The sequence below is a fragment of the Lissotriton vulgaris genome, chromosome 6 (assembly GCF_964263255.1).
Source record: "Lissotriton vulgaris chromosome 6, aLisVul1.2, whole genome shotgun sequence".
NCBI lineage: Eukaryota > Metazoa > Chordata > Amphibia > Caudata > Salamandridae > Lissotriton > Lissotriton vulgaris.
In genome coordinates, this window is record NC_141694.1 from 1,168,193,329 (window position 1) to 1,168,215,717 (window position 22,389).

The following is a 22,389-nucleotide window of genomic DNA, read 5'->3' on the forward strand; positions in this document are numbered from 1 at the left end:
CTCTGACTAGCAGTGCACAGTTCTTTCACTCTCCTACCAGCCTCTAAATCAGCTTCTGGCAATCAGGTGCAGCATGGGCAATCACACTTCCTGGTTGTGATGTCATCAAGCCGCACCTGAATTGGGGATCCTCTAATTTACGATTCCTTATTTGAGAATACACAGTTAACACCTTGCGTGCTGCCCCGGTTTCCCCCCCCAGTGCTGGACATTCCATAACTGGGTGTGGTCGTGACGGAACCATTCCGTCATCAGCACAGCTCAACCGTGACTGATGACGGAATGGTTCCGTCACAAGCATCGAAGGGGTTAAGGAATCGCAAAATGGGTGTTCGCATTTTGTTTTAGCGATTTTTTGCAATTTGGTAAAGTTTTGCGCTGTTTTACATACATCTGGTTTTGCAAATCTCAAATTACGATTCGCGAAAATTAGCATTTTGAGATTTGCAAAAATACACTTTTGATACATATGGCCCTTAGACTGGACAATGTCCACAGACTCGTGACCTTTCCTAAAATGAATGACTGGTCATGGAAACTGCAATTTTGTACTTGTGATAATCATTCTGACCAGACCACTATTCATTTAGTTTTATTTTGTAAATTTTATATAGCGTTAAGGAACTTATGGCTTCTTCCACTTTTAAAACACCAGGGGTTGAGGCAATGCCTGTAGTTCTGTAGTTTGTGGGTGAGGTTCAGAGGTTCCGAACCTGTTTAATAAAGATCGTCGGAAATAGACGATTTTGGTGTCAGAAGACCGCAAATCACGAGTGTAGTGTGTACAAGTGTTTTCGCATTAATCGATCAATGAGAACACTACGTATTCAGGGATTTTGTTTGAACCTTCGGGTTCCATTTTGTGTACGGCAGCCATTTTGTGTGGTTGCCCTCACATAAGCCGATGACTACGGCCGGACGAGTCCTTGGGACACGTACACCTTAGCTGACTTCTGGGTGACCTGGCCGAACTGACTCCCTTGCCCGAGGCTGACCTCGCTGAGCCAGTTCCTTGTTAAGCAGCTGGTCAGATAAAGATCCAAGAGCAGGACATGCAGAAGCTAACAGTACACTGCACCCACCTTTCTATCTTGCTTCCAATCTGTTTCTGCTCCTTCCTTTATGACATAATCCCTGATTTGGGTTGAGGGTTTTATGATGGGTTTGTCCGGCCTGATCGAACAAGAATATTGGAATTTGCTTGGTCATTTCTGGTGGGCTGGACAACGGATGGTGGGATTGTCATCATACGCTACCTTCAAATGTCACATTTCTATTGGTCAGTTTGTATGAACCCAATGCTAATTTGGAATGTTGCCTGAGGCTTGATTTTTGGCATAAAAGACCATGCTCCGCTCATTGAATTTGTGCAGTCTCTAGCGAACCACCCATGTTGTGCTTCGTAGACCTCTGTTCCTGGTTGCAACCAATAAACTTTGGTCTTTGACATCATCGAGAAGTGTCCCGTGTCTCTGTTTGCCAAGGCAGGGGAACTTGAAGGCATCGGGCGGTTTCCCTGACGCCGCTGGGTTCTAAAACCCGGTCCTTCATGCCGCCGGGCACTAATTAAACTTCAGTTCCTGGAGAATGAACATATAGCCAGGTGCTTAGCAATGTTCTTGAAGAAGGTACTCCACCAAAGGAAAAATATTATTACTGAATGGACATTTGCCGCTTTTTAGATGGTTTTATCATTGTTGCATTAATTATTATTTTGAATCTTACATTTTGTTATTTGATTGTGGTTCTTTTGATTGAGTTTAATTTTATGAATTTTGTGCTTTCATAATTGTTAAAAAATGCAGTTGAATAAAGCTTTCCTTGACTTCACTTGAAGTATTTTGAAAACCTTGGAAATTCACGGAAAAAAACACAGGTTTCAGCGACGTTCTAGCTAGTTGGACATTTCACTTGTACAAAACAAGAGAAATTCTTCCGTTATAGTTAGTTGAGCTAACTATGACTCGCGCTCCTGCAATGCACGGCTGATGACGTAACATATTACATAACTCATGCCATGGTCAGTGACATCAGTGATGAAATCACTGACGACCTATCAAATGACATCACTGATGACATCATCCATTTAATATCTGATGCACCTCCTCACACCCTAATATAACCTTTCATACACCTACTTTAACCCCTTCAGCGCGACACGAATTTTCGCGCTGTGCTGAAAGTTCTAATGAGCCTATCGGCCATGACGGAACAGTTCCGTCATGAGCACAGCTCAACCGACGCTCATGACGGAACCGTTCCATCATGAGCATGGAAGGGGTTAAAATACAAACTACCATTCTTAAAACCATAGACAAACCAATTCCACTTAGTACATACCCACCCACTGATTCATAGGTCTACACACACATCCACTCACCCATACAGTTACTCATACATGCAGTCACACATAAATATAGACACTGATATATGCACTCATAAAACTATACGGATACTAACACTCATCCATAGTTACTCACACACCTAGTCAGTCACTCAAAGAATCAATCACTGTGATTTACTCATTATAAAGTTATGCACACACCACCTCACTTATTCATACAGATACTAACACTTACTTACTCTCTTCTATCATCACTGACACAAGCACAAACTCATCCATACAGCCACTGCCACAATCACTCACTCTCACATATAGTCCAACACTCACATATAATGCCTTTCACATATGTAGTTACTTACACATGTACCAGTGAGACATCCCTTCACTCAGTAATACAGCCATACACACACTCACCCATACATACAGCCCCTCACAGATGCACGCATGAACCCATACACCCGGTGAATCACCTACACACACATCCATGCAGGGAGTCACACACGCCACACCCACCCACACAGAAACTCAGGCACCTATACAGGTACTCAGACAACCAATCATTAACCCTTATAGACAATCATTTAGCTACTCACCAACCCATGAAGCCACTTATACACCAACTAAAAGACTGATATAGACATTCACCAGATTGGTCAATAACTTGTGCATACACTATGACACATCTAATCACTCACTTATACAGTGAGTTACGCACCTACTAAATCATCCATTCAGACACTCACTCATTCTTCAATACACCTTGGCATGTATATATTATGTTATGTATAAAAGCTTTAATGTGTATAACATCCGGTTATTGGAGTGGAGAAGACAGGGCTTGATCAGTCAGGATGAGTTGTCCTATCTTAAAATATCCAATCCTACCACTCCGGTGTTTTACTTAATTCCCAAAATTCATAAAGATATAGCAAATCCCCCAGGCCGCCTCATTATTTCGGCTATCAACAGTACCTTTGAACACACATCAAAATGTGTTGATTCCTTCCTGTGTCCATTAGTCAACAAGCTCCCATCTTTTATTCAAGACACAGGGGATTTTCTACGTAGGGTGTATGATGTGCCATGGGAATCTGATTTTCTTTTAATGACAATAGACGTGACAACCCTGTACACCAGTATTCGTCAGGGTGACGGGTTAAATGCTGTCAGGTATTTTCTAGGAGGGAGACCGGCCAAACTCTGGCACCATACACATATGCTATTATCCATGATCACCACATGTTTGGAAAATCATGTTTTCCTTTTTAACGAAGATCTTTATCATCAACTGTGTGGTACGGCGATGGGCACCTGCTTCGCCCCCAGCTATGCTAATTTGCATATGGGCTGGTGGGACGAGCAGGTGGTCCAGTCGCATTTTCAACAAGAATGGCAAGATAATGTGATTCAGTGGAGTTGTTATATTGACGATTTATTTGTTGTATGAAAGGGAGATGAGAGCAGTGCCCGAGAATTTGTGAAAAATGTGCAAGATAATCATTTGAATCTGAAATTTACTAGTGTCCTCAGCAGTTCAGAGGTAAACTTTTTAGATCTGACAGTTTACATTCACCAAGGGAGATTACACACCAAATTGTTCTGCAAATCTACAGATGGGAACACGTTGCGTCATGCAACGAGTTTCCGCCCGGCCAATTTGGTTAGAAGCATTCCCTATGGGGAGTGTCTTCGAGCCATGAGGAATTGTAGCACCAAGGAAGATCTTGAGGAAGAGCTAGATTGTTCAAAAAGCAGGTTAGCTATGAGAAGGTATTCACAAGAATGTATTGGGGCAGCAATACAGAAAGCAACCAAACAATCTAGGGAGGAGATACTTTTCAATCCCAGTAAAAATAAAGCCGTAAATCGGACAGGTGACTCCCAAGGTAGGATGATTACCACGTTCAACAACCAACACAATGAACTGCGTCGTATTTTACAAAAACATTGGCACATCATTTGCAATGATCCAATTTTGAAGAAGTGTGTTCAAAGAAGGCCCCTTATCACCTTTAGAAGGGCACACTCCTTGAAACAGGCCCTAGTAAGTAATATGCTACGAGCTGGAAGAGCATCTAAAGCAAGCAAAACATGGTTAGCTAGGAAGGACGGGTTTATAAAATGCACAAAATGCTAGGCCTGTTTCTTCTGAAAAAATACTAGTAGCTATTTACCAGGGTTCACCAGGAAAGAACAGAAAATAAAGGGGAAATTTTCATGTAGAAACAGAGTTTCAGTGCCCGTGTGGCCTGAAGTACGTGGGCAGCACAATTCTTCAAGTGCACAATCGGGTGCTGCAGCACCTGCGAGCCATAACAAATGCAGAAAAAATATACCGAGTTGCCCATCATTTTGAGCAATGCCACAACAAAGATGTGAGTGGACTAACATACTTTGTTATTGATGCTGTACCAGTCAATACCAGAGGGGGTGATAGGCAGAAAACCCTACAGAGACTTGAGTCAAGCTACATCCAAAATGCGATAAGTCCTCCGGATGCCCCATCCGGAGGACTTATCGCGTTTCGGACGGAGGACCCCCTTTCATACTCACTGAACAGTCCTATTAAGACTGGTTTTTGAATACATAAATTCTGAATCAGCCCGTGTCTGGTGATATACTACATCTCCATGATCTTCTTAAAAGAACTCTGAACTACTACGGACCTGATCTATGCTGAGAAGAGACCTATATATTTCGACCTCTCTCCAGTTACTGGTGAAATAAGCCACTTTTGACTTTTCCCGTGAGACAAGAGATATCTCTGATTATTTGCTTTGGCAAAATATAATACATTAAGACACTTGAGGCCGGAGGAATACCGACTCTCAAAATAGCAACTTTCCATACTCTGAGGTCAACATTAACTATATCAAGCCCTGAAGAAGTCCCCTGCGTGGGACGAAATGCGTTGGCTGTGTGGTACTTTATTTGTTGAATAAAGATTGGAAATCCAAAAAAGAAACTCATCGCCTGCGATTCTTTGTAAAATATACTTTGACACACCATTGTTTGTGGTGCACCTTTGCTGATGTAAAAATAGGTCTGCAACCAAGACTAAAAAAACAACTCCTATGTTTTATTAATCCTTGTGAAACAGGGGAGTTATTTCTGTTACTTTAGTCACCTAAGTACTTTTTCCCCCAATAACTTTTCCCATTTCTTTATGTTATTGCTTCTTTTTCTTCAGTGTGTTGCATGTGACCATAAATTCAAGGTAATATTTTGTGAAAATGACGTGCAAATTGCCAGAGTAAGAAATGTTTAGCTCACTTCCTGCTAGATGGGGCAAGCCAGAATTTCTTTCAGAAGAACAGAACTTCAACAGAACCAGAAGTCCCAAGTCCACCTTGCCCCTTAAAGCTACAGCACAAGACAAACTACAAAAAGAATTGGCATGTAAACCACACCTCATATGCAGTGTACTTCTTAGGGGTGTGAAAAATATTCGTAAACTGCTTTTGTATAATTACATGAAATGTTTGGAAAACTATGCAAAATTGCATATTTTTATGTAAAATGCAAACTGTCATCTAGCACTACATTTTGGCGTGAAATCAGTCATGTCCATGTCGGTTGAAAATATGCATTTTATGCTAACAGAAAATGGGACAAAAACACAAGTGGCATGAGCAACAGGCACTCAGGTTTCTCGCTGTTCGTTTTATTCTACCTCAGAGAAATGTTTCAATACGAAGAGCACGTTATTACCTGGCGTGGCATAATATCGGACATTTTGCACAACAATAATAATTCCTGTAATTTCATGAATATTGGTAGTATAATTACTTTTTCACCCGGGCCTAGCACTTTTGACTTTTCAAAAAAATTAAAGGTTGTGTAATTTCTTTACAGATTTATATGTTTATATATTTAATAATAAATCACATCACTAAATTGAGTGACACCGATTAAAACAAATACTGCTCTGTTCACGTTGGCATGGATGAGTCACGAGGCACTACATTTACACAGTGGAAATAAACAAGTTTCCCTTGTCCCAAGAGAATGTTTTTATTCTATTTCTGATAACACTTCAAAATTGGGTAGTTGGCAGCGTTTATATCCCTTTGTTGCTATCACAACTAAAGGTACTTTAAAGTTTTCTTCCTATGTAAATAAATGCAACAAGTTTATGTTGGTCTGAACAACTGTCTTTATTACATAAAGCATATACATGTAACTAGATGCTTGGTGGTATCAAAGATAGCAACGTGTCTGGACAAGGTTTCTTAGTGTCACTCGTTTACTAAGTTGGATAATTCCTAGACTCCTATATGTATAGGAATAAAATACAAGAAGCCGCTCTTCTGCCACCCACTCTTCATCATGTTCTATCGCTGACGTTGCAAATCCTAATGACACTCCAATGCATTACTGGTAGAAACAACATCTCTGATAGCATTCTGGTGACCCCTCTGAGAGGTATTTTCGAGCCACCCCAGAGAAGTAGCCAGGTTTATATCAGTTATAGGCAAGTCTAATGCTCAGTCTTTTAGGCTTCACACCATTTGCACTATACTGCAGAGTGGGATCATAAAGATGATTGGAAGCATGTGGGGTTGGGGGATTTCACTGTTCCATAGGTTTGGCTGGGGAAAAGCACTCTCTAATCCTATTGCCACCAATTTTGGCCACTCATTTTCAAGTGATCACATCCTTGACCAGTATCAGGACTCTTGCTCTCAAGCTTCAACCAGTGGAATCTGGTGACAGGGAATTCAGTGGCCTTATCACTGACATCTATTATGAGCACCAGTCAATACTACGAAAATCCTCCTAAGAGTCTTATGCCTTTTCCAAGCCCTTCTTATACGGATTGAAATAACGTTTTTGTATCATATCAAAAAGCTATTTTTAAAACTGATTTGGAGCAACAACAAAAAAAAACAGACTGTTCCAAAGGCTCATTTGCAAGTCCAGAGACTACAGTGGGTTAGCCATACTCAGCCTTCTGCATTACTACAAGGTAGTACAATTATGAATAGCTATGTAATGGTGCAAGGCAGAACCATACAAGAACAAGGCCCCTATGTGTTTTAGTTCGAGTAGAAAAAAAGAAGGCTGTCCTAAGTACCTTAGTTAGCACAACATTGAGGGTCTGGGGCATTGAGGGTCTGGGGAGGATTTGCAGAGAGTAATGGCTTCATGAGATAACCCAGCTTTAGCCTTTCACACACAACAATAATTAATTCCTTCCAGCAATAGGAGGCCACCTATTTGAAAAACATGGGGATGTAGAATGATCTCTGTCATGTATCATGATAATTTGCCCAAAACGTTTGAGCAATGTAAGACTTAGGGCCCGATTTAGATCTGGGCAGCCGGGTTACTCCGTCACAATGGTGATGGATATCCTGTCTGCTGAAGTAGAAATCCTATAGGATAAATTCGTTAAGATGGCGCAACCTTAGTTCTTTGTAAATGAAATAGAACACTCGAGATATGAGCAGATCAGACACTAGATTGCGTACTGCTGACAACCTGAAATATTACAACAAATGCCTAGGGGAAGCATAGTTAAATATAGCATTTGATTGGAAGAGAGTAGAGAAATCATCCATCATCCAATGGTACCATAGGATTTGGAGCGCATTAGCGATGGAGCTGCTGAACAGTAAAATGAAAGGCACCTACATTCAATTTGACACCAAATAGAAAACAGTGTATTAACTAATGTGGAAAGGTTTACTGAGCACACTGCTTCAACCACAATGGAGAGCCATGGACCTCTTTAACTATAAAAAACAAACTTAGCTTTCTGAATAAATACCTCTTTAACTATAGAAAACAAACTTAGCTTTCTGAATAAATAGAGTGCACCTGAGCGGTAGAAGCATATAACCTGGCAGTGAGTTCTACGTTAAAAAAGGAATTATATGATTGAACTGATCATGGATGATTTAGAAATGGTCTTATTATGGGGAGGCAGGGAGTGAGTTGGGACCAGGAGTTGGTGATTCTTTAATTTGATTGTTGTGTTGCAATTCTTTTTATTATCATGATCACCACCTAGTGTTGAACTAAACAATGAATGCTGAAAACTTAAGTACTTGATTATGGAGATCAGACTGGTCGATACCTTTTTGTAATAGATGAAGGTATGCTTGCATACCCCTTTGGCAAGCAGAGCTTTGAAAAACATGTGGAGTTCACTTAATTTCACAGGTAGTCCACACGGGTATTCCAATATATCCACCACTAACTCTAAATTTGAATCTTCATAAATTTCACCATATGTTCAAAATGGGCAACAACAAAAAATGTGTGCACCCAAATTGAACTTTGTTTTGCAATGAATGCATAATGATAAAACGTTTAGTAAGTTCAACTTTTTTCTAATAGCAGAAATTGGTAATCATAGTAGTGACGATGCAGACAGGATAAAAACCTCTACATATGCATAATAAGAATCTTTTTAGGGGAAAAAAGGAAAGGACACTCTTTTTTCTAGAAATGCACTCAGGCCAGACAAACAAATTCATTAGGTTTTTCAAGCATGTCAATAGGGAGCAGCATTTCATAAAAAAGGACTGATTGTGCTGTTATAAAATTACAGAAAGTAATGTTCAATGTCAAATATTAGTAAGATAATTTTAGAAGAAAAACGGCTTATGCTTAATGCAAAATACTTTAATTTGCCTATTTTAAATAATCAAAACATTTAACAAAGCATGTAATACAAACACAATATAGGCATGTATTAATTAAGAAACAAATGCCTACAATTGCTATAATGAAAAGTGTAAGAACCATATTGTAATGTAAGCTTACATTAAGAGGTTTGTTGGTATTAAAAGCAAAAATGTACTCTTTTTTATGATATCTATCACAGTTTAGACAATGTTTACTTCATGTTTGTCTGGTATATTTTCAGGTAACAGGCTTGAGTACATGATGTTCAATTTACTTGAATGTCTGTAAAATTTCAGTCTGAAATGGTTGCTTTCTTAGGCCATAATACGGCCCCTTAACTGCGGCTTTTTAGCAATGAGATGCTGGCACCATTCTTCACATGGCTGATCCAGGTCCACAAACTTTCCAAGGAAATATTGGGTCTAAGAGGCACATACTTTATGATCAGGAAAGGACCACTAAATAAAAAGGTTGCTGCCAAAGCTAGAAGTCCACCATTGATTACCTGAGAGGGAAAACAAAATGGCCAAATTATTTCCACAAGAATAGAAACATGCTACTGCTAACATATCTAATAAAGAAATCGTGTTCATTGATCCACTGGTACTCATGAGAACTGCCAAGAAATCTTGATTACAGATGCATCCTAGAAGATAAATTTAGTGAAAATTTCCAAAATTCATTTAAACTTTATATCACTGAAAGCAGCAGTGATTGTTAAAGGCCTTTATTCTCATAATGTTTTAGGATCGCATACATCACTTCATCTCACCAAGTGTTTGCTTCATCGATGACAACTGGTAAGCAAAGGAGGTATGCTCAAACTTTAGTTCTAGTTTTGAAACGCCTTCAATTGTTGACAGAGGCATTCAGGAAACCTTGTGATTGCCTAGATTCTCACCTTTCTGTTGTATTTCACTATCAAAAACCTTCTGATGGCCCTCAAATTGAGGAATACTACTTTGCACGACAAACCTTTTGCTCTGAGAAATTATTTAATTATGAACAACCCACAAAAGGCAGAACATGAATTCAAGTAGGAATATATTGAAACATTCTTCCCAAAAATATTTTCAATAAAGGGATTGAGAGCCTGATTTTGAGGTGGAACAGCTGCCATACAATAGTTAAAATGCCATTCCCCCACGTATATGTTACCCCACGGTATTCTGAATGCAGTGGAAGACTGTGTTACCAATGGTGGAGTAGCTGTTGATTCCACCATTTGAAAGACCAATTGGGTGGATGTGACACTGCCAGTCATAGAGTCAGGCCCAATTTATGGTGGATATTATGCCATGATTTCGGGTGGTGCAACCTCTTGCAAGGCACCAATGCACAGAAACCCATCAAATTGTCTTTGATGTGCTGGGAGAACATTTCCAGCACATTATGGACAATTGTAATCTGGATACTCGAAAAGTACTAAAATCCTATGGGATTCTCTGTTTATTTAGGTGTATGCCTCTAGGGGTGGGAAATTTACTTTTTATACATCTTGGCTATTGTATAACTTCTTGACATGTGTGCCCATAGTTTTCTGGTGATGGGATAATCTTTCATGGCAGACCTGGGAAAGGAAATCTAGTTATGGTTACCCTGCCATAAATATTTTAGGGTAATCTTCACTTGGTTTTGGAGGCCCAGGGGCATTTAGGAAAGCATGTCAATGGTTTTTAACAGCAGAGCTAACTGACACTCCAACATTGGAGACCCTGCACTTCCCCAACTCAAATTAAAGGTGAGGTAACTGAGAGGCTAGTGTCCAGAGCATCCACAGTTTTTGATGGATTCCCCTTATCTGGCAACTTCTAAATTTGGCCCGCAATGTGCCTGCATTAGATCATTTTGACACAGATTACAATAGTTTCACTTATCGACATGAGTATATCAGTTTCCTTCTTCTTTTACAAAATCATGATCAGAAGCTACCAGCAGCAACCCTTTAGGACAGAGATAGTATAAAATTGTGTTTTGCCAGATCTATCTAATTCAGGCCCTATGTAAGAATGAGATAAGGACTGGATAAAAGTAAGCCACAGAAAAAAAGCTATTAAGTGCGATTCACTGGAGCAAAAACCAATGAGGAATAAATCCGTAATGGAAAAATTCTTCCAAGTAACATGAAACTCAAAGAGTTCCACTCATAGAAGGGTAGTATTACTCTGCGTCAGGGATGCTTGTTCATGGTTGTTGCGTGATTGTTCCCATGCAACATTCATGGAGTTTGAAGCATTACCAGATTTACCATATATGGTAGACCTGGGAATGTGCCAAAAAACTGCCTCCCAGGTAAGGTGTAATTAGAAGTATGTTTATTTCTCCTGGGTTTTTAAAGGCCTCCGTGCATTATTTTAGTGCAGGAAGGCATGTCTTCCTGCACAAAACAACCTCTTTATAATTGAGGCAGCCTTACACCATGGCGCAAGGGTACCTGCATTAGTGCTAGGCAGCTAAAAGGCCGCCATCGTAGGCGTAAGGGCAGGAATGCACTGTGTTGACTTAAATACAACGCATTCCTGCCCTTTCCCTGTCACGCAATGCAGCGCAGCAATATAGTTTGTTGCGCTGCTTGATCTGGACATAAATCTGGCCCTACTTTTTTAAATATTGACACATACAAAAAATACAACATTATTCCAAACAACCAATATGTTATTAAAGTGCCCAGGACTATTATCATAAAATAAATACACCCCATTAAGGTGTTTGAATCTATATTCAAAACATATTTGTCTCACCCCATTAAGGAGTTTGAATCTATGTTTAAAATATATTTGTCTCACTCGGACATTCATTTGAATGCCATTGAAATGTCCCTTACTTAGGTGAAGCTGCTCTTGCTTGACAAATGCATCTTTTCATTTACTCACTTATCCACACAGTCGTCACTAATAGGAAAAGGTTTTTGAATATGTCATACATTTTACTTGTAATCTTTCACAATAAAGAATTCAGCCTGAATTTGGTTTCAATACGTTTAAATTCTGGCTAGAGCTTTTAGTTCAAACAAATACTGTTAACTAACTTTGTTTTGCCAATTCCACCGCTGTATTACTTCATGGTATCGGATCCTACTGAAGGTTACCTAAAGGAAGAAAAAAACATTTACAAATATTCAATTAGAAGATCTTTTCTTGCACCTTTGTTATTGTTCTGTGTTTGCATACCAAAGCATGTATTTGTTTCACAAAATAATATTCACATTGCGGACAGGCTCATGCAAGTAACAAAGTTGTCACACCTCATTGTCATCCTAATATACTAGTTGTAATAAGCAACATTCTCAGCTATTAGGGATACCCTGGAGTTGCAAAATGGGTTCTGCCCATTCAATAAACCCAGACTTGTTGCCTTTTAGATCACCTGGTTTTAGACCTTTTTTACTTTGGGTGAATCTCACTATGTGTCTCACCTACAGTAATCACATGGTAAATGAACTACACCTGTTTACTGCCTGTATCCACCTTCTAAGGTAAGGTTGCTGCGATGCAGCTCAGGTAAGGGGTACTTTACTGGGTACATGTGTGTGGACAGCCTGGTAACTGCACACAGTTATCTTTGTGCAGAGGGGACTTTGAAGGATTAGATGATGATATGGGATTAGCCTTATAATATTAATGGGCTGAAGGAAAGTGGATTATTAGTAGGGGCAAATGTATATTTGTATATTTTCTGCTGGCAATAAGGTCACTAATACAGTATAGGGCTCAGAATACTTCTTGGAAAATTATTCCCATGCTCAAACCTTGGTAACTAGGCAGGCTTAACTTCAAAGACAGGTAAGTAAAGCATTTAAAAACACAAATTCAGTAAATAATTAAGACACAATGCACAATAAATATCGAACATCAATTTATAAACATAGGAACTATTTTTATCTTTAAAATGACACCAAAAAGACAAAAATCCAATGTAGGGAATAGGAGATATAATTTTTTTTAAAGATTTAGCACTATATAGCTCATAGAAACCTATAGCACCTTATCAGGACATCTGGTCCCGATAGACAGGGCCAAAGTCAATGTTTCAGGCTGACTGCAATGTAGCCCTGCTCGGCTACCCCTCGCGGTAGGTCTCAGTCAAAGTTTTTACCTTCCGACTTAGAAACTTTTCTGGAGCTTTCCTTTCCAGAGTCTCTTGAAGCTCTCAGCCAGTCCAGATTCGTTGAGGGTTTGACTTGCGATGAGCTCCCGGACAAATTGCAAGTCCAGAGCATTCCAGCAGGATGAACCAAGGATCCAGGCCGACTCGCGGTTGAAGGCAGGAGGCTCCTGGTCACCTTTTCTTCGCTCAGACGTAGCAACATTTATGGAGCTTTTTCTTGCGGGGCCCCTCGATGCTCTTCACCAGGCCGGATTCGGTGAGGTTACGCCGGCCTCGGATTTTGCCTACTCCAGGTCAAACCCTGGAAGTCAGACAGACAGAGCTTTTTACCGGGACGACCCTGGATGGCAGACCAGCTCGAAATGAAGGCAGGTGGCTTGGCTGGCCAGGTTGAGTCGGTCTACTTATGGATCTTTTTTTCCAAATTTGTTCCAAACTCCTCCAAACTTCTGGAACTTCTTCCTCAAGTTCTCCAAAGGGTCCCAAAGTGCCTCAAACTTACTCCAAGGGTCTGGAAGCTCCAAGATGATTCTTGAAAGTTGAGGACTTCAATTCCCACAATTCACTTGGACAGAACCCTTGCAAATCCACTGGTACTGCTCCAGGTTGAGGATTATTGGTGGTGATGTTTCAAGTGAGCTCTGTTAACCTGGAGCTTGCAGGGGAGTTCACTATTTAGTCCTTTTACAGCAAGGCATTCCACAGGGCTGTAGGTCCAGATGGTGCAGAAGGGCTCCTTAGGTTTCAAGCAGCAGAACTGAGAGGCTCTGCCCCTCTCAGATACTTATTCCAAGTTTTCTGGGTCAAGCAGGTGGGCACTACTGTCCAATGGGTCCACGGTATCACCCCAGAGGTCTAACAACATCCTGCAAAGTGTAGCACTATTTTGTCCCAGAGTGCACCAATTCTTCCAAATTCATCATGGCTGATTTTCCAGCAGGGCCAATCACACCCCTAGGATGACTAACCTCTATAGTCTATCCCCCCTTTCATCTGCTCCTTCCTTCCTTAAGCCTAGCATCTGGCTGGGTTCAAAAGAGTAGAGTTGTAAATGATGCTGGTGTCTTCACCTTCCCTTGAAGTCCATTGTCTATTACTTATCCCCATGCTCTGGCATTCCTGTGTAACAGAACACGGCCTTCCCAGCAGAGCTGGTTAATCGCAGGGGCTCTATATCACCTCTTCAAAGGAGCCTGGCTAATCCACTTAACTCGTACCAATCCGGGCAGACTACTGGAAGGCTGATTCTGGCCTTATAGACAGGAAAGTCTTATAATTTCTTGTCTGTACATTTTAGGAGAAATCCAACAATATCAAATTGTTGGATTCATCAATACCATTCTGGGAAGTCTTTGAATGCTATTTGTATCATCCTCCTATCAGGATTTATCAGTTAATACCTTCTCACCATGTTAACCTGTGTGGCAGGGGAATTGCAAGGGAACAATGACTTGGGCCATTTTCCAGCACCAGAGCTTATACAAACATATTTTCTAAGCACTCTGCCTATATCTACAGAACGCCCACCCCTGGAACACCTAGGGGAGACTTTAGGTGGAGTGGTGTGGCTCACTGGTTAGAGGCGGCAAACCCGGGAGCAGAAGTTGGCCCGGGACCAGAGTTCAAATCCCGACGCGGCAGGGTCGTGGTCCAGGGTCAGCGGACTCGACAATTCTCGCCTCGGTGCCTACTCTAACCTGGGGTCCCACTTAGCAACTCTGGGCATTAGCTTGCCTAATCTCCACAACTGCCCCATCAATGCCGGGGATGCCTGGCTCCACCTTGGGAATTCCCATTAGGGACCAACCCACAGGGAAAGCCAGGACGGGTTCCCCAGCGGTATACAGCACCGGGACGCCCCTTTGCTGGGCCAGCTGTGCGCTTTACAAGTATACGACATTTAACATTTAGGGGTCCTGAATCTGTATAAATAATGTAGATACTCCCTCCACAGTGCTCCTAGCACCAAAGTCGATTGTGGGATACACTTTATAACAATGCGGGAATTGAAATGTGCAATTTCATTTAACCCAGGGCATATAGCATTCATTTTACGAGGGTCTTCTTTATAAATACCTGATCCTATACCACTGGGGCACCTAAGGGAGACCCTGGTGGTACCTAATTTACCCACACATTGTAGGTTATCTATTTATAAGTGCCCCAAATACCAAAGTCGAGTTTGGGCACAATTTACTTTTCAAGAGCAGTCCTCGAACACAGAGCTACTTCTAAACTTATCTCAGGCTTCAGAAGTGCACACATGCAAATGCAGAAAGGACTGCTGGCCTTTAAACTGCCATGTCCTGTTTTATATATATGGGACTTAAGAGGTAGTTTCAATCCCCTTGCCCTATTATGTATTAGAGTCTTATAGGGAGGTCATGCCAATCACAGGGGTACCCCAACGCACAGTGTATCCTAGTGTATGTAGGTGTTTTTACTGTATTTAAGTGTATCTTTCAGCATAGCACGGGCCCTGGTCCTGGTTCGGCAGAGCCCAAGGTCAGTCAGAGTCAGTTACCACCAGTACCAGTCAGCAAATTATAGGGGGTGCCAAGGCACAGGATGACTTTGCAACACGGGCACAAATAGGTAAAGTCAGTGTGATTTACTCTTTCGTCCACGGTGCCACTTTGCTATTATATATAGAGGAAAATCTGCCTTAAAGTGCAGTTTTGCTTCCCTTAGGAAGGCAAAGTCCAGTGAGGTATGAACTGGGGTGGAAAGGGTGCGCCCAGTTTATATTTGCAGGTTCCAAGACAATACATGTACATCTTATGGGTCATCCAGTACTGTCATATTTCTCTGGCTCAGCTCAGGAACACCGCCCAGTCTTTTTATCACCCTGCTGGGCCAAGTTAATTATACTTCTATCCAACAAAGGCCACCCCACACAAAATGTATATTTAACAGTACTTCCCTCAGCTCCTGAGGAGAAAGGGTTTCGGATGCATATGTGCATCTAGTACTTACCTGTCACACTGTACCAGGGTTGGGGACAGCCCAGGCACAGTGAGCAAAGGAGGAAGCCCAGATAACCAAAGCCAACATAGGAATGGGATCCTCTTTGAAGTTTTGGTGGGAAAGGTCCTGCCAGAGATGTCAGTGAAGGGTGGGGCTGGGTCACAGGATCAGATGTGACCAGTGACTCCTGGAAGACGTCATCTTGAACTGTCTAAGCATGCTGTGCAAAAGAGTTAAGGTAGGGGTGAAAAGGTGTTCCTATACCCCCGACCCTTTAGAGTATTAGAACTTTCCATAAATTGGCCAGAGAGCTAGCCTTAGAATGATGATAGATGCTTTGCGGAGGAAACAGACTGCTGAAGAGTTGTAGAGCAGTGGAGGCATGAAATAAAGGCTATTCTTCTGGAACCTGTGTCCCGTCTTATTATGACAGTTATGTATTGACAATGCCCTCATTAGGAACACAGAGCATATATTCTTGTGTATCCTAAATCTCCTCTGGGTTGTTTTTATAATATTAGTCCCTAGGTACCCGGGTTTTCTGCAGATTCCAGAGTTAAGCTCAGAGCACCAGATTTATCCAAAATAATCAAGCATCTCTGCTCGATCTTCAAGTCAGCAAATTCTACAGATGGCAGAATGGAGAATCGACTCATTGGGATTCAGGAATTGTCCATTATATTGCCAGCTTGTGTTCCTCTCTTGAATATTTGATGTTTAAAGGTTCTGAGATTCACCATCCTTTGTAAATACCATTGATAACGAGGGGAATCAATCTTGCGCACCCTCAAAGAAAGTCAAAATCTGTAATAAATCTGTTTAACCTAACCCTGGCAAAATCTGTGCCTTAAAAGACAAATCACTGGGACCGGAAGCCCTTTCTCTTATTGGAAACTAGGACTACTGAGATATGGTATTACCTGGAGAATTCAATTAGGTTTGGTATTCTATAGAAATTTCACACATGTCTGGCAGCTGTAAATCCTGCCTAGTTGGGTTGATTATAATTTTTGACTTCTGATCCTCCCTCCTATGCAGACGTGTCTAGCCTTAAAAAAATCTTTGAGCTCCTCCAGGATAGATACTGGAAATGATCCAAGCTGTGTCCCGGACTGACAGACACACATCTGGCTCTCACTTAAAGAATTATGAGCTTGTAAATGCTCACAGAGGATGCCAGATACCTTTCCAGCACGGTTGCCCTACAAGGCAATAATAAAATAGGGCAAACATTTCAAAATAGAGAGATAGCTTGAGTCTGATTTTTTTAATAGTGGAATGACAGCTGCCTCCTTAAAAAATGCATTACATCTGGTCTTTTTCAAGTGAGAAATGTAATATGTAGCATAAAGATTGTGCAATCAATGCGACAAGATGGTTGAAAATCGTCAATATTCAGGGTTCATCAGAGCACCCTAGTTTCATCAGCCCCAGTAAATTTGCAGTCGTTAGCAGGGGAAACGTTGCTAACATAGCCACTACTTCATCCTTGGATGTCACCGTCATCATGAAGAGACCACCCTCAGTGCTCCATCTGATCATTTCCACTTTCTCGAAAAAGAGAAGCTCAAGCTGGAAATGTCCGTCAATACACTGTAGATCAAAAAAAATGTTCAGCATGTAAAGAAAGCACATGATCTTATGTGACTAGAATGCTTTGTTTGGCTTTTCTGATTTTATAGCCTTTCAGAGCTTCCTTAAAATGTAATCGGTTGGCATTGAAAGCATTTTCCACCACTGGCATTCTAACTGTCTGTGTTTTATTTTGTTCAGCCTTAGTTCAACTGTTAACCATTGGACTGCATCTCAACCAGAGTAGTATATCCTGTTTCATGCCTTCATCATGTAGTTATGGAAGGCATCCCCCTGCTCATCCAGTGAAGGGAAAGATCTTCCTTTCTGACATATTGTACATACAGTAATTGTATTAGATATGTTCTCCAACAATTCCATGACAGAAGTACAGAGCATAGATTTGCAAATCAGGCAAGCATGTTAAAATGTAATCTTACCATTGTGTATAATGGAACAACTGTAGAAGGGAAGATGGCATGGAGAAAGTTGTCTACATATTTTCTGAACAGGAACCATTTAGAATTGACATGTGCACGCATCTGAAACAAGAGAAAACTAATTAAACATATCTGATTCCTTCATAATAGTATATTTTGAAGACAATAACAGCTATCTGATCTTGTGTAATAACAAACCTCAATTACCTACCGGTAATTGTATTACTCTGAGTCCTTGTCCTTTGCTTCAGTTTATCACATTATGAGGCAGAACTGCCTCCAAGACACCAATGACCCTTCAAATAAAACAGCCCATTCCCATGCTCGTCCTGTTAGTACAAAGCAAGAGACAGAACCAAAACAAGTTGATCTTGAAAGTACAGGGCGGTGCGAGGGGGCACTGAATTGAATCAGGGGATAAGGATTGCAATGTAATGCAATTACTGGTACGTAATTGAGGCATTACCATCTTGTCCATTCCTTGCTTAAATCCATCACATGAAATGTACCAATGCAAATCCAGTACAACTTGGGTTGAATGCAGAAGACTCTTTAGACATATCCAACACCTACACCCTCCCTCTAATCACTTTACGTGGAGCCAAAAATATCCTTTAAGTCCAGGTCTTGCATAATTATTTAATAGTTCACAAAACTACATTGAAGGGACCGATTGGCCACTTTGCAAATTTCCACAATATTTATAGGTACTCTGGATGTCTGCAACAGTAGTTGGCATACCCCTAGATGGCTTGCCCTGAACCCCAGGAGGAGAAAGCAAGCCTGCTGAGCTGCAATTTTAGAGAGATTAAGGGCCTGATCCATCTATTTAGAGTTGGGGCCAAAGGCTAGATGAGAACTGCTCTTCTTACATTAAGGGTTTAAATGCTAATATCTTCCTCTAAAGTAGGAGAAGAAAAGAACTTAGGTAACATCACCTCCTGCTGCTTGGAAAATCTGGAATTCACCTTGGGAACAAAAAATGGACCAGGAGGTGGAAGGGTATCTACCGGAAAGAGACCGCAGTTCATCAAAACGTCTGTCAGATGATATTGTCACTAGAAATAAACGTTTTTAATGTTAGACTCCTAACATCTACTGGATCTAGACGCTCAAAAGCCAGGTCCTGTAGTGCCTCTCATAACAGCAAAATATATCAAGGAGGAAGAACTGAAGCAATGATATAGCAAATGTTATTAACACTCTTAAACTATACACTGCACCAAACCCTGTATAATAATATATATCCTGTTTTATGCCTTCACTGTCCAGTTGTGGAAGGCCTCCCTAGCTGATCCAGTGCACACCTGATAGCCCTGAAAGCTTCCCAGTGAATCAACAATGTAGATGCTTTAAGCTCCAGATGAAAACCATCAGGCACAAAAGAAAGAATGGAGATCAAACCCACTGTCTAAGGGTGAAATTGATTAGAAGAAGAAAATGATTGACAATCGCACTCCTGGTTTTGCACTGTTTTTTCCATTTATCTTTTAATGGGTCCTGATGGGTATCGTCACCTGAACACGAGACATGGGATAAGTAGAACTACTAATGCTGCCTTTTCCTCCCTCAATGTCAAAAACATCCCCAGTCTGCACTCTCTTTATTAAGATTTCAAAAATGAAACCATTAATCCATGGCAATTTTCATTTCAATTTATTTGTCTTTATAGAGTTCTTTGAAGCAAATGTAATCATCGCGTTAGTTAAAACCCGCTATGCTTTCACTAGCGTGTTTACCAAATGTGATGTTTAAGAACTAATATCTACACATCAGGAAACAGCCCTTGATGAAGGGCCCAGCCCGAAATACATTGGGCTTATCATTAAAAGTATCTCCCGACGATAGAATGTTAGAATGACCACATGATGAAATATCTCAAAAGTTTGGCATAAGACTTAAATTCAGATGTCCTTCTAGAAGCCTGCACTGAAGAAGCCAGAGAATCAGACAGTTCCAAACTCCTCAACCCTAACCGTTCAACCTCCAGTCAAGTAGACTGAACCTTGAGAGAGTCTTCTAATCCAAAATTCGAACATCTAGGGGGTATCGGTTTGTAAAGAACACTAGTTCCTGAGAGACCCTCATCGATATCAGGAGGGGAAATTAGCAGGTACAGGATCACACTGGAGCAATAAATATCACTGAGGTCATCTTTCTTATCACGGTGATCAATCACCTAAAAATTCTGTTAAAAGGAAAAAGAGCATAAATAAGACACTTGGGACATGGTCCTTCCCCCTTGCCCAAATTTCTCCACCTGAGAAGTGAGCGGAGAGGCAAACAGAAATACTACTGGCTGACCCTTCTACGGGCATAGTTGATCAAACACCTGTAATGGAAGAGAATGTTGGAATGTCCCTGCTGAGACTGTGCACATATGACATTGTTCAGCATTCTGTCCATCAATTGTTCTTATTGCATTTGAGACTGTCCAAAATGGCATGGCAGATTCCCTGAATGTGGATTTGTGAGACAGAAATCACATTCAGTTCTGCCCAAGCAAGAATTTGGCTTGAAATTCTAGAGAGAGGAGCCAATCTTTCTCTCACCTTGTTTGTTGATCTATAACTTTGCAGTCATATTCTCCATTCTGATCGATGTGATCTTTCTCTTCAGCAAGTGAGAGAAATGCATAAGCACCACAAGAATGACTTTCAATTCCATGAATTCCAAGAATGACTTTCAATTCCTTGGAATCAGGGACCAAACACACTGGACCTGCTGGTACTTCAACCAAGCCCCCAACCTGTCAGGCTAGCATGCATCTTTATGATTATTGCAGAGGGAGGGAGGGGGAGGGGGACCCTCACAACATACTCTGTGTATCCATCAAACCTAAGTCATGCCTCATAGGGGTGGACTTCATCTGTAAGCAATGTGCAGCAGTCAGGGAAGATTGAGAGAGAAAATCCATGACGTGAGACTGGATCTTAACAACTCTCTCGTCTGGAAGCATTACCAATCCAATGTCCATTTGAAATCTTGTGATCTTATGAAAAGTTATCCTTGGCATGGCACCAACTGCAACTTTTCCAATTTTATCAAAAACGTATGGAATCTTACACCTGAGAACACTTGCTGTGTTTGCTGGTCCATCTGACCTCTCGCTGATGAATGAACCAGCCAATCATCCAGGTAAGGGTGAAGGAGGATGACTTCCTGATGAAGCAGTGCAGCCCACAGACCCAATACTTTTGTGAAAACATTTGGTGCCAATTGTATTGCAACCCACAACATCAGGAGGTCTGGCAGTCTCCGACTTTGAAACGTATGATTTTGGCACCCTACTTGATCGGTTGTTCAGTGGCTGGCAGCACGAGAAACCCAACTAGGGCTTTGAGCCTGTTTGTGCCAACCTCTACCACCCTTTCCTAAGTGTTGCTGAGAATACAACGACCCTCGATAGGAGATACGCAAGTGTTCAGAGTGATTACTGGCACAGATGTTTGCAGAGGTACTCGGGTACCCTAGTCCCCAGACCCGCCGATCGCTTTGTTAAAACACTTGCAGCATGGAGGCTACAGGAGAGATATAAATATGTGGGTGGAAGCGGGGGTGACGAGGCTGGGGGATCTCTTCAAAGACTCCATGCTGTTGCCATCTGTGGAATTCCAGGAAGAATTTAACTTGCAACAGGGTCACTTCCTCTAACAAAGAGCACTCACAATGGCGATTATGAAACATTGGGGCATGGGCTCTATGGAGCTGCGTGCTCTCCAGCGCTGCTATTATGTGGCACTGTTTGCTGGCACAATAAAAACAGTGTCCTGTCTCCTCATGTCAATACTGGCTGATTGTCAGCACCCACTGGAGCGCCTGAAGGTGCAACTGGAAGAGGACTTGGGTATCACTATTCCTGACAGAGACTGGGAGATGATACTGGAGAGGATGCCAACGGCATTCCGGAACGCCTGTTTCAAACTCATCAATGATTATGTGTTGCACAAGTTCAATCTCACCCCCACAAGGATTAGACAATACTTTCATGTAGCTGAGGTTGCTTTCTCCAGATGGAAAAATGAAGAGGTGTACATCTTACATTTGTTCAGGAAGTGCCCTAGGCTGCACCTGTTTTGGGAAGAGATCCCAAACATAGTAGAGGCTGTTATAGGAAAGAAGGTTCCCTTCTTTGCATGCTGGGTTTGTCCCCAATTACTTCCAAAATAAAAATTACAAATATTAATTATGTGTAAGCGAGAAATTGCACGATGTTGGAAATTGCCAGGAGGACCCGAAATAATTGCTTGGAAAAAAGAATAGGAAAAATGGTTGGCTGAAAAGGGCAGCTACTGGTTGGAGAGGCTAAACGAGGAATAGGCA

General features: G+C 41.3%; 1 protein-coding gene across 2 annotated transcripts in view; it reads right to left on the reverse strand.

Moving 5' to 3' along the window:
* Nucleotides 1-8,962: 8,962 nt before the first annotated feature.
* KMO (kynurenine 3-monooxygenase) overlaps nt 8,963-22,389 on the reverse strand; it is a 473,316-nt gene continuing 459,889 nt past the window's right edge. For both annotated transcript variants that reach the window (XM_086927255.1, XM_086927254.1), the window contains 3 exons: nt 18,067-18,168; nt 12,009-12,068; nt 8,963-9,485 (listed from right to left, as the gene is read on the reverse strand). In XM_086927255.1, coding sequence (XP_086783381.1) covers nt 9,315-9,485; nt 12,009-12,068; nt 18,067-18,168 — 333 coding nt within the window. In that variant the 3' untranslated portion in view covers nt 8,963-9,314. The remainder of the gene's footprint in view (nt 9,486-12,008; nt 12,069-18,066; nt 18,169-22,389) is intronic.